General features: G+C 38.2%; 1 protein-coding gene across 1 annotated transcript in view; it reads left to right on the top strand.

The window, feature by feature from the left end:
* Window positions 1-13536, top strand: part of LOC149209226 (protein ABA AND ROS SENSITIVE 1-like) — a 123717-nt gene that overhangs the window by 65620 nt on the left and 44561 nt on the right. Inside the window, exon 4 of the mRNA XM_089396313.1 lies at window positions 1426-1609. Within this exon, the coding sequence (XP_089252439.1) occupies window positions 1426-1609 (184 nt within the window). The remainder of the gene's footprint in view (window positions 1-1425; window positions 1610-13536) is intronic.

Below are 13536 nucleotides of genomic sequence, written 5' to 3'. Positions count from 1 at the left end.
TGCGTTGGCCTTGAAGGAAGGGTTTAAATCCTAGGAAACCCTATAAAGGAGATGCTGGGCTTGAAGAAGGGTTTAAACCCTAGAAAACTAGGAAAAGAGACATTGGCCTTGAAGGAGGGTTTAAACCTTAAGAAAACCCTAGAAAATGAGTTGATCCAAAACCCTAGAAAACCCTATTTTGTAGTCACAAAGAAGCCTTGAGCAATGCCACTAGCCAAAAATATTTTAGATCTGCTGTTGATTTAAGTGAGACGCCCATCTGCTTTGATACCATGTTGAGATTCACAAGGGAGAGTGAGAGAATTGAATTTAACGAACTCAAACCAAAATTTTGCATAAAAAGAAGCATAAACTAGCACTAGGGCAACACAACACTAGAAGAGATGTCACATAAGACAAGCACAATCCTAGAGAGAGAACAACCTAAGAACAAATTTGCTGGAGAGGGAAAGAAACCCAAGCATAAGAGAGAGCACACTTGGAAAGGAAATACAAGCACAAAAGAGAGCACACATGAAAAGGAAAACCAAGCACAAGAGAGAGAACTCTTGAAAAGGAAACCCAGCACAAGAGAGAGCACATTTATTTTTGGGTTTCTCTCTCTCTAGGGTTGCTGTCATCTTACGGGACATCTCTTCAAGCATTGCACTCACCTAGTGCTGTTTTTGTTTCTCTTTATGGCAGAAATTGGGTTTGTGTTGGTTCCATTCAATTCTCTGGTTTTATCTTGAGTCTCATTATTTCTTGTGAATCTCAACATGGCTGTCTAAAAACCCAAACTCAACGACACGGTGTTTTACCCAACAGGGTTTTGAGCTTAAGTGTACATAGTCTGGCTTAACCAAACCTACAAATATAATGATACAATAGAAGGTCAACCATTGCTGAAAGTGAAGATTACACCCCTATTTTCAAAATGCAAGCAATCCATTATTGCAGCAACAGAATATTATTGTGCAAATAAATCTTATCTGTGACCTCTTGACCCCTAAAGCTCATTTTGCGTTTTCTCTTCCCATGATATAACAACTTCAATTCTGTTGACAAGAAGATGCCCTAATTACGTAGCTCCTTATTGGCACCATAACCTTGAGATGTAAAACAATTCAGTCTAGTAAACGCTTTCAGAAGCAAGTTTCAATGAGGATTGTAATGTTATGGTCAAGGCAAGTTTGATCACCGCAATTTCAGAAGATCAATGGTTTTAATGGACAAAGAGCTTGCTTATCCTTCAAGAGTTTGCTGAGGTTAATGTTATTGGGATGGCTATTTATTATGTCCATATCAATAAAAATTAACTCTTTGAAATGCGCATAAATTATATTGTAACTAGATTCTAAAGGAGATCATACTTAACTAGTAAGGTCGTGAGCATTCCGACTCCATGTGCAGGTGAGCTGATTGAACATATTGTACGAACTGCAGGCTGTGGAAATTTTAAAGGCCCGTGCTGCCAAATCAACAACTCATAATAAAACAAAGCTTACGCACACTGGTGCTGTCGATTTTGAGACTCAGCCGATACCCTCCTTCGCTTCTGGGACTCGGTTGTCATCAACTCTTCCTGCTGGTTTTTTTGATGAACCTGAAGCCAAACAACAAAATCGAGGTAAGCATACTATCAACATGTATCTTTTATTTGTTTAACCTTTTGAATCATTTTTTTTGTCGACTTGAAAATGATAGTCATTGTTAGTTAGCTGCACAATATAATACAAGCAACAATGTTTGTTCCAGTAAATGAAAAATCTGTTAATTGTTCATATCCTCTCGTACAAAACCATATATGTATCTTACCTATAAACCTCTATAGTGCTATGATTCTTCACATGCTGGAGGAGTTGAGACTGTTCCTGCTTGCCTGGACATAAAAGTTACCTTTAGGAATCCCTAGTCTTACATGTACATAACTATTTACCACATCCATATGCCAGATATTATAATGATGTAACCATAGCATTTGATTCTCATGTTACTTCATCAGCAGTAGTTGCATGTGACTTGCATCTCACAACAAATAAATTTTGTGCCCTTTTTACACATTGGAGATCTGTGGATGAAAAATACTGTTTGATTCATGATTGGCTGTCTAGATTTTGTTTTTTCTGTAAATGTTCCTTGATTCTTGAACTTGTTTGTCAGTCTTTAGTATAAGACTTAGGGTCGAAGGAGTCACTCAAAGTCTTACTTCTACACAAGCCTAAGTGTCTTGGTGTGCAGAAGTTGCCCAAGATCTCCTTAGACACTTGCTCTAGTGTGAGCAAGCTTCATTTGTAACTTAGCCTAAGTTTAAGTTAGGAAAATCATATAATTGTTATGTTGGCTTATTAAGCTAAAGTAAACTTAGGAAAAACAAATTAATTACTTTAGTAATTAAGTTTAATCTCAGCCCTTGATCTCAAGTGAGGGGAGATCTAATCTCGATTGTCAATCACTTTGTAGATTTGGTTTAGGGATTTAGCTCAATGTAAAGTTATAAAAGAAAAACTAATGAGATGGAGAAGACACACCATACAACACAACACAAGATTGAGAGAGACATCTCATTGTGTGTGTTGGGTTTGAGGAAGGGGGCAACAAAGAGATCTAGATCAGCCAAGGAGGGCCTAATCAGCTAGATCAGACCCAGTTGTTGTATGTATTTCCTCAGTTGGGCCATTATCCCAGGATAGAAGCTCAAGTAAGTTTAGAAATTTTAATGAAGAACTATAAGTGGGTAGAATTTGTTGTTTCATTTATTTTGTGGCTAAGATTGATATATTTTGCTTCTATTGAATTTATTGGGTTAGTGAACCTAGCTATGCAATTAATTAGTAGGTTTGTAATATGCTAGGAATTAAGTGCCAGGTGCTAGGTTTGCAAGAAAGCTAACATGGTATAAGTGTGTAAACTTTGAGGTACAGATGTTTGAATTACAGGTGCTAGGTTTGTACAGGATCGCTATGGCCATGTTCAGTTGCGACCGTATGAGCGGGAAATTTTTTAGGAACTCGAAGGAAATCGAATGTATTATTGCATTGTTGAAGAAATTTTTTAGGGGGCCGAAAACCCAGTTTCAAGATTTAAAAGAAAATAGAAAGGTAAAAAAAGGGAAATAGTGTTGGCCGCTGAGTGGCCTGTAGGCCAGCTGCACCCAATCACTGGATGCAGGAGAGTGAGGTTGACACCTTGAGCCACCAACCACAAGGGTTGACAGTGCTGGGGCGATAAAGGATGAGATAGTTGACAACGACTGGGATTGGAACATTGTACATGATGGTGAATGGACTGGACCACAAAAGCAATTGGCCATGTCGTGGAACGATAAAGTGCACGAACAAGGTAGTCGATTGGCTTGCATATATGACAGGATTGGGATTAGAACCATAGTTATCAAACACAGACTGATCATTGAATTGGTAGACCCCTGGATTGGGAACGGTCAGAACCGGACGAAAACCGGTAAAAAAATTGGAACAAACATCTGGTCAACCAAAAACACATAAAATATTCAAATTTTGAAAGACAAACATATATATTTATGTGCATCCATATGAATCCAAACCATTTATACACAAATAAGCAAAAGTTCTCATTTATATAGCATGTAACGGTGCACATAACCAAAATAGCACCAAGTGCAATCCATCTATAACCGAAAATACATCAGCAAACAAGCTCCACATGGCCTCTAACATCCAAAAAATTATGCTACAACAAATACCTACATATCATCAAAATCATTGCCTATATTGGGATCTTTTTCATCAATATCACCCTCTAAGCATTAAAATAAGATAGAAAAGGCATAACATGTCAAGTCATTATTTTTTTTGATTTATGGGTACTTTTTCTAGTAGGTTTATGATAGAGGAGTTCGACAACCAATGCCACTAACATCAAGGTACATAGAGGGCTTTGTGCTCTTGATTAAATATTAGTTCCATATCCTCGTACATGACAACATCCAATGTAGTGTTGCAATCCACCCAATCCTGAAATCCTGGAAAATTGCTAGTCCTCTGGATTTTGAGTGAGATCTAAAATTCTACTTTCTCCATATGAAATCCAATGAGGTCAGAACCACTCTCAAATATCTCGAGTCATTTCATGGTAATGTTAAAAATTTAATTAACAAGATGAAAATGAAAGATAAAGGAGAATGTCACCTTTACTTTAAGAATTTATCATTACCATGAATTGCATAGCATTAGTAGGGAAATATGGTAAAATACTAGGCTTCCCATGTCATAAATCCTTGATTTTTGAAAAAAATTGTGTTCAAAGGGTCCTTGGCAGCAATGTACAAAACCGGTTGGTTCAATGAAAAACCGAACTGGCCAGTTTCATACAAGAACCGGCCAAAAACTGTTCAGGTCACTGGTCCAAACTAGTTTTGGCCTCAAAATGGTCGGACCGGTTGGTTCATATCGGTTTGGTCCGGTCTTGATAACACTAATTGGAACGTTGTATAAGACGGTGAGTGGATTGGACCACAAAAGCAATTAGCCAGGTCACAGAATGATAAAGTGCATGAGCAAGGTAGTCGGTCAACCTGCATATATGACAGGATTGTTGGGTGTGGGTAGTAGTCGCGGGTAGGGTGCAATTTGTTGGGTCGAGTAAGGTGCTAGAGGCCACAACCAACGACACGGTCGGAGTCTAGATAGAGGGGAGACAAGGATGAAGTGGTGTTAGAGGGTCATTGATCGCATAGGTGAACAATAACCAACACAACAAAGTGTAGCATGAGTTGTCTTGTAGGTGTGAGTTGGGAAGGGCATAGGGATCCCAAGCTGCCAACAATCGCATGAAAGAGGAAGAGTAGTGGGATCGCGGCAGAAGTTGACTGCTGCATTTGGATCAACAGTAGCACTAGGGCCACATGACTGGTTTGAGAAAACTCACGACACAGAGAGGAGAGGAGGGTAGGGGTTGTTGAGTTAGAGCGCCAGGTCAACATGGGACTTGGAGCTTTGGGCGGTCAACAACTTGAACAATTGATGGGGCAATCGAAGTTGTCAAGAGGACTACATAGGTATGGCTAGTAGCTTGGTCATGACATAGCCAGATTGCCAACAACTGTCAAAAAGAAAGAAAAAAAGGACTCAACCATTTGGACAAACAAGGCAAGTCGCCAGTAAGGGCCCAGGATAGACAACAATTGAGCCAGGACAATGCTAAAAGTGTGATTAGGACCTAGGGATTGGTAGAGTTAACACTCACAAGGAGAGAGGGAGACTATACCAATCAAGGCATGCTAGTCAAAAGTTTTCAGTTGATTTTCTAATTTCAGGATGGCATCTATTGGTTTGAGGTTTGAGGGCAGGTTGGATGGTGCTTAAAAATTTAGTCCATGGAAGGAGAGGATAGTGCTGGTTCTCAAGGAGACAAGTTTGTGGGAGTTTGCCAACACCCTGGTTCTAGCTCCTTTAGACGCTACAACTTTGGTAGCCCACAAATTGAAAGATGTAAAGGCCAGAAATGTCATCATGGATGGGGTGAAGGATCATGTGATCCTTAACATATTAGGGAAGAATAGTGCCCATGAGATGTGGACTGCTCTAATGGGCCTATATCAGAGTGACAATTAGAATCGGAAAATGGTGTTGAGGGAGAAGCTCAGAAACACCAACATGATTGAATTAGATATTATGGCATCATACCTTACTAGGATTCAACAAGTTTGATATAAGCTTGGAGCTGTTGGGGTAGCCTTGCTAGATGATGAGCTTGTAAAATTAACCTTGAGCGGGTTCTCAAAACCTTGGGCTACCTTTGTGATAGGTGTTCTAGTAAGAGAAAAACTGCCAGATTGGAACAAATTATGGGATGATTTCACATAGAAGGAGATCTGGGAGAAATCATTGTCTGGAGGACAAGAGAAGATTGGGAATGGTGAGAGTTTTGCTCTTGCCAATCAGGCAATGAAGAGCAAAGGTTCGAGTAGTAGGGGTGACGAGTCAACCTCACAACCCAAGAAGGACTTGACAAAGGTCAAGTGCTTGTCATAAGATGGGACACTATGCTTCACAGTCTTTAGAGGAAGAAAGGGGAAGGGCACACAACCAATTGTAGTTGCATTGGTAGAATCTCATGAAGAGTTTGCTGGGAAGTTTGAAACCAAATTCGTACTTGTCTCCTACATTACTTCAGGCGCATTACCAATGGGTGCATGACTGTTAGACAATAGAGCCACAAGGCATATGATAGGAGCACTGAAATAGTTTGATAGCCTGACTGAATGGGACTTAGAACTGCATGTGGAATTTGGTGTTGATACTAAACATGCAGTGAAGGGGGTTGGAATAGTGATATTCCAACTTGAGTCAAGAGGCAAGATGGAAGTGAAGAACATGCTGTGGGTGCTAGAACTCAGGTGGAGTTTGTTCTCAATCTCGATGATGGAGAAGAAGGGGTTCTATGTAACATTCCAGGATGGGAAAGTACTGATTAGACCCAAGGGATCTAACTTTGAGAGGGACATGTCATTGTATTTAGAGAGAGCAACCTGTATAGACTAAAGGGCTAGTCAATTCGAGCAATGGCACCAACCAAAGCAATGACAAAGAACAATGAACATGTAGCTCCGAAGGTTGAGTAGCTCAGAGAGAGTCAGCCTTTAGGTTCAAGATGGGAGGAGCAATCGATAGATTCCTCCAATTTTGTCGAGAAGGTATCTTGGTGTGAGATGACTTTACACGATGTTCATGAGTAGGAGGCTTCTAGGAATTAGCCTATTAGGCCAAAGAAAACAAGACTTTAAGGATGTTTTTACTTCAGATGGCAGGGAAGGCTTCTAGTTCAGAGGGAGTAGCCATGGGCCATGGCAATGGATGCAGTTCCAGGATTAAAGTCAGTTCTAGGGGGTAGAAGTACCTTCCTCGCTAGGAGTGTTGGTGTTTGTAGCTCGGGCAGGTAGTTTTGCATAGGCCTAAGTGTCTAGGCATGTAGAAGTCCCTCAAGATCTCCTTAGACACTTGCTCTAGTGTGAGCAAGTTGCGTTTGTAACTTAGCTTGCTATGTTGGCTTATTGAGCTTGTTGACCATTGGAGTGGCACCTGATGATTATATGAAGACTCCATGCCCAAGGATGATCCATAGGACACGTGTACCATCGGATATCATCAGTCAATAGAGTTTTTTAACTCTACTTCTATTTTCTCATCATCTTTCTTGTACCCAGATTCTACACCCTGCGGGGAATTGTAATAAGTGATACTAGTAATGATGAGTTTTTTGAGTCTGTAACAGGCCTAGGATGTTGGGACTCAATTAGCAAACGAGTACACCTTGGAGTGTTTTTTTTAATCTGGTTAATTATTCCTTCTTTTTCAGAGGCAGATAATTTTCTGAGTTTTTTCACTCACGTTTTACCCCAAAGTCGGGGTGACGGTTTGAAGGTTGAGCCCCTAACACATCTTAGTGTCTAGAGTCGATGTATATTACCATACTAGATCACACAAAAAATTTCGTGGAATTTGGTTAGGTCTAGGTAGTTATTTTTTAATTTTTTAGATTTTTCGCACTGTGGAAATTGCTAATAAAATTATACTTGTAATGTAATAAGTGATGTCTAGAGAAGTTGTATGGGGTATGAGTAATGAAATTTGCACCTCTCACCCTCAACTTTCTACTATGACACACTTTGATGGGTTAAAAATGTGTTTTGAACCCTCAAAACCCACTTTTCCTAAGTTTAGTGGGAAATCTGGCAATTAATTAAGCCAAAAATTAAATAAATGGAGAAAAATAAATATCCACACATGCTAAATGTTGTGGTGGAAAATTATGGGGGAGTTAAAGTGAAGTCCCAAGGTGATGTGGACTCCTAAAATCAAGGAAATAACATGTGCTCAAATAAAATCGAATTTCTGGCATTAAATGAGAATGTTGCTTACTTGGAAATTCGAATTTGTGAAGTTAATGCACATTTGGGAGGATTTGGGAGAATATTTGGTGGAGATTTTTGTGGGAAATTGTCCCCACATGGGTTACCACCCATATACATTTGTCATTCTATCATAAAATTCGAATTTGGCACATAAGGGAAGAAGAAAATGATGTCCACTTGACATAATTCGATTTTTACACTTGGCATTGGAGCTCCATTCAACAACTTCGAATTTCTCATTAAGATTGTTACCTCATGCCACTTGTTTAATCACTTCTACATTGGGATTGGCTCCAATGCCATTTGTCATTGTCATTCTTCATTGGGGTTTGCTCCCAACTCTCTATATAATAGAGCCATGGGCTTTCATATTGTATCTTGTAATACGAACTATTGTGCTTCAGGAGACTCTGCGAGATTGTGTTCACTACTTGCAATATAATACAACAACCTTTGGGGTAAAGCGTGATGGTGTTCTTCTCCTTGCATGTGTGGTAATTCTTGACTTCTTGTTATGCTTCTATTTATTTCCTCATGTCAGTATATGTTAGTATGCAACTATCTCATATTAGCATAAGAAATAATTATTTGTTTTATGAAAAGAAATCTTCTAGTGGATAATAGATGTATCTCTAGGAATTCTTTCCACTGCACTTATTTAATTTCATGTTTATTTAATGATTTGTGGTGAAGTTTTGTAGATGAATCATTATTTGGTCAAGCTTTTCAAGCGTGAGGGGAAATTCTCGGAGGAATCAACCCATTCTTGAAAAATATTCAAGGAGAACCCACATGTTTTGAATTCCAAAGTCTCATCTATATCTTATTTGTGTCTTGCAGAGATTCTTTCAAGTTTCTTAAAACTTTTATTTCTTGCATCAAAATATCAAATTTGGAAAATTATTTTTTACGTATTGTACTTCATTTATCAATATCTAGCTATTTCAAAGAGCTAAGTCATGGCTAGTCAAAGAGGAGAGCTTGCTCATACTCTTTGGCCTAGCCTCTTGTAGATTATTTTTGTAACATACTTTGTTGTCATCTTGGTCTAACATTTGAGTTATTTTTGTATCTTTTTGAGCAAGATAGTTTCCATGCTTTGATTTGTAGACTTATTCATTTTGAAAGCATTTATAATATCTTGTGCTAACAATTTAGTGTTTCGCTTTCTAGGTTTATTTTGGCTTTCCATTTGAAAGCATTTCACTTCATTTTAAGCAAAATGCAATTTCATTTCTTAAAGAGCAAATACTTGGAAGGCACTGGTTGTTTATGTACTTGATGTTAATCTAATGATGGTTATTGCTCATATCAACTTTTTGCTTCTAATCTTAAAGAGATAATCTATTTAACTCTAACAATTCTCCTATAATCATATCATTTTTAAATTAACTTTTCATTAGGGACCATCCCCCTTAGCTAACCTAGGAGATAGCTCAAACAAAGAGAGTTGTGATTAGTGTGACAACCCCTTCTCTGAGTTCCTTGCCACCAACCACACCTTGTGGGGTTGAAGGATTTTCTCACTGACTTGTAGGTAGGTGTAGGCGACAGGGTCAACAGAGCTAAAGTAAACCTAGAAAAAATAAATTAATTACTTTAATGATTAAGTTTTAATCTCAACCCTTGATCTCATCTAGGTGAGATCTACTCTTGGTCGTCAATTACTTTCGAAATTAGGGTTAGGGATTTAGCTTAATCTAAAGTTATAAAAGCAAGGCCAAGGAGATGGAGATACACACCATACAAGAACACAAGATTGAAGAGACATCTTAGTGAGTGTGTTGGGCTTGAGGAAGGGGGCAACAATGAGATCTAGATCAGCCAAAGAGGGCTTGACCAACTAGATTAGATCCTATTGTTGTATGTATTTCCTCGATTGGGCCATTGTCCCAAGATGAGAGCCCAAGTAAGTGAATAATTTCAATGAAGAACTGTGATTGGGTAGAATTTGTTGTGTCACTTATTTTGTGATTGAGATTGGTATATTTTGTTTCTGCTGAATTTATTGAGTTTATGAACTTAGCTGTGAATTTAAAATTTGCTTGGAATTAAGTGTTGGGTGCTAAGTTTGCAGGAAAACAAACATAAGTTTGAACTCTTGTAGGTTTGATTTTGATTTTGAGAAAATTTAAGTAACTGAATGGATTCTCATTCTTAAAGATGAAGATGGATTATAAACAAGAGGTGGGATAGAATAAAGGAAATATTTTAGAATAATTTCCACAAAATCTTTTCTTCTTTCTTCACCAAAGCTCTGATACCATGTTGGAAAATCAGAAAGGCAGTAAAGATTTTCGTGATCTTGATAATTACTTGTGATGTTTCTTACTATTACGATGCTTTATATCTTCTTTCTTTAGTTCATCAAGCAATTACCAAAAGCAACAACACATAAAATAAAGGACACAAGATGTAGGCACATGCCAGGGCAAAACCCCCTTGAGGGGAAAACTCAGTCAAAGTAATTCTTCCTTTCAATAGTATTCTTTGAGACTCTTCACCCTAGACCAAGACCAAAACTTCCCTCCACACCAAGTCAGCCTCTAGATGTTTGACCTCTTCCTAGCAACTTCGACTATGCAACAACTAACAGTTTCCGGTAATAGTTCAACTTGGAAGACTTTGATCCCAATCCAGAGCATGAAACAAAGAGAGACCACCATCAAAGTTTCGATTTTCCTTGTCTCCTTAGACTCATCCAAACTCGCATTCACTTCGGCTTCCTGACAACAGACTTTCCCAGCAACAAGAGAACTTCGCGCTTCTGCCCAACAACAAGAGATTTTCGCACTTCTGTCCGGTAAAGAAAATTTGAACTTGATGAGAAGTGATGCTCCAAATGAATTCGATGTCCTTCTTTTTAGAGGCTTCTTGTGGGGTCGAATAGGGTTTTAGGCCGACTTGATCTTCCCTTAGGCTGACATTGTGTGGAGGTTTCATAATTCATATTAGACTCAATACTAAACCTTTTTACATGATTCAAAAGTCCAAAAAGGGTCTCTTTAAATGTACAATAATTCTATAGACTTAGATAAATCTTAGAAGTCCTCAATGGGGACTTTGACCTAAAACATGGTGACCCAAGCATGAAACCCATGCTTTAATAAGTCACAATAATAATAATAAAAATTATTTTCTTTATTCTTTTGACAAGTTCATTACATAATGACTCAAGTACATTATTGAAGACCGAACATAGTTACGTTTTCCAACACTTCTTATGCACCCACGACATCATCCTGACTCTCAACATTAGCAGGAGGAGGAGTGTCTCTTGCATCTCTAGAAACTTTCTTACTTGAAGCTTCTGGCTTGGGCCTCTTTTCCTTTGGCACATTAAAGTAGACAACGTAGCCAACTAAGTCACCTGACACGGGGATTCGGGACACGTAGGATTCGAGATTCGTGGTGTCGGATTCGGACACGCTGACCCCCCAGAACAGGACATGTTATATATTATTTTATTAATATATATATATATATATATATATATATATATATATATATATATATATTAAAAATTGGATATTATCATATTTCTTACACAAATTTTAATTAATGATACAAATTTATTGATTTCAAACATAGATCTTCATCTATAGCTATTAGCATCCATAGTACATACAAAATTCAAATAAATGTCAGTGGTACTGGTCACATAAATGATAAATCTATTAAAAATTTAAATCATGATTCATAATTCATAACTGAAAGACAACTTACAACTACAAGATAGTAAGATAACACACTGACAATTGTAGTTTTCTCATTAAGTTATCAAATCAAAATGTGTTACATAGGTAGTGTTGGTGCAATGCCAATGGCAAATAGAAATAGAAAATATAAAACAACTACAGGTATACAAGCCTCAAGGCATCAATCAGCGTCAGAATCAGCATCACTGTCCCCATCATCATGGTCCCCACTGCTCTCCTCTGTATCCTCCTCCTCCCTTGTATCCATAGTCGCCTCTGCATTTGCTGGTATGGAGGTTGACCCCTCTAAGTCATCAAATCTAACAGGCTCTAGCACTGGATCATTGAGATCCATGTTGGCCAATGCCAACTCAACAGTGGTGTCCGGACCCATATCATCAGGAACAGTGTTACTTGGGAGCGGGAGCGAAAGCGGGGAGCGGGAGCGAAAACGGGAGCGGGAGCGACATATTCCGAAGCTCTTGGTTTGGTGCTCTTGATTAAATACGAGTTCCATACCCTAATACATGACAAAATTCAATGGAAACATTGCAATCCCCCAATCCTAAAATCCTGAAAAACTGATAAGTCTGCTGGATTTTGAATGAAATCTAAAATTCTACTTTCTCCATATGAAATCCAATGAGGTCGGAACCACTCTCAAACATCCTGAGTCATTTCATTGTAATGTTAAAAATTTAAGTAAAAGGATGAAAATGAAGATCAAGGAGAATGTCACTTTTACTTAAGAATTTAACATTACCATGAATAACATATCAATACTAGGGCCTAGACTTGATCATGAAGCTGCCAAAATGCTCTACTCCTTGCTGCAACAGCACAAATCACTTGCCAAATGAAAATATTAATGAGCAAACACGCCCTTTTCTTTCCCGCACTGAGCTTAGCGAGTCCTGGAAAGTTGAAACAGGACACGTGTCCCAAAATCGTGACACGCTTTTGAAAATCATGACACGACCTCGGACACGACGTGTCATATGATTTGGACACGAATCCGGACTGAATTGTGTCGGATTCACTGGATTCGGGATTCGTAGGGGGTTTAGGACGAATCCGGTGACTTAGGTAGCCAAAGATCCTCAAGTGTCCAACTTCGGGCTTTTCACCAGTGAAGACTTCTTCAAGAGTCTTGAAGTCTTTGAACATGCCGAATGTTGAACCTGACTGGTTCTACTTTTTGTTGAAGGAAAGGGTCCCTTTACATGCTTTCCACTTGTACTCCATCATGATCCACTCTAATCTCATGCATTCCAGAAACCTTCTTTCTCACATGAGACAATGCTTTATAGTGAAGATGAGTGAACCTTCAGTGCCATAGTTCACATTGATGATTATTATCATGAATCAATGCATGGATAGGTCTTCCATTGATTTTATAAAGATCTTCAAATCATGATCCTAGAGTGAAGGCAAGTAATAATAGTTATACATATTGACTTCATTGTCTGCAATGATATAATTCATCTTTGATACCTGCAAAAGAGGTTAATTTAGAAAACTATCATTCCATCCTTTGCAAAATTCATGATTCTTTCCTGCAATCACTATTGTCAGTAAACCCATGACCTTTCTCATCAAATATAATGTGAGAGAATCAAAATCCCCCTATCTTCAGTATTCAATTTTTATCAATTATTTTTTCATAACCTTCTATGCATTATACTTCTTTTCAAGACAACACTTTCTTGCACATGCATAAACAGAAGCAAAACTACTCTTTTTCTTTTGCATGCATCAACAAGTACCAAAACCACAACTATTAAACACATGCAACACCTTTATTACTATCTGCAAAATTACTATCATGTCTATTTATTATTGGATCAGGAGTAGGCTTTCCTGAAAAGTGATGACCTCTTTTTCCTTTCTACTTTTTGTCTTGGGCAACAAAGGCAGTAGGTTCTCCCTCTTCATGCTTAAGAATTCTTCCTCTAAAATCATTCT

The sequence above is a fragment of the Pinus tabuliformis genome, chromosome 1_2 (genome assembly GCF_031772625.1).
Source record: "Pinus tabuliformis cultivar Carrire ecotype Pingquan chromosome 1_2, CPIR1, whole genome shotgun sequence".
Taxonomy (NCBI): Eukaryota; Viridiplantae; Streptophyta; class Pinopsida; order Pinales; family Pinaceae; genus Pinus; species Pinus tabuliformis.
Note: the sequence above shows the minus strand (reverse complement) of the source record. Positions and strands in the feature narration are given on the sequence as shown.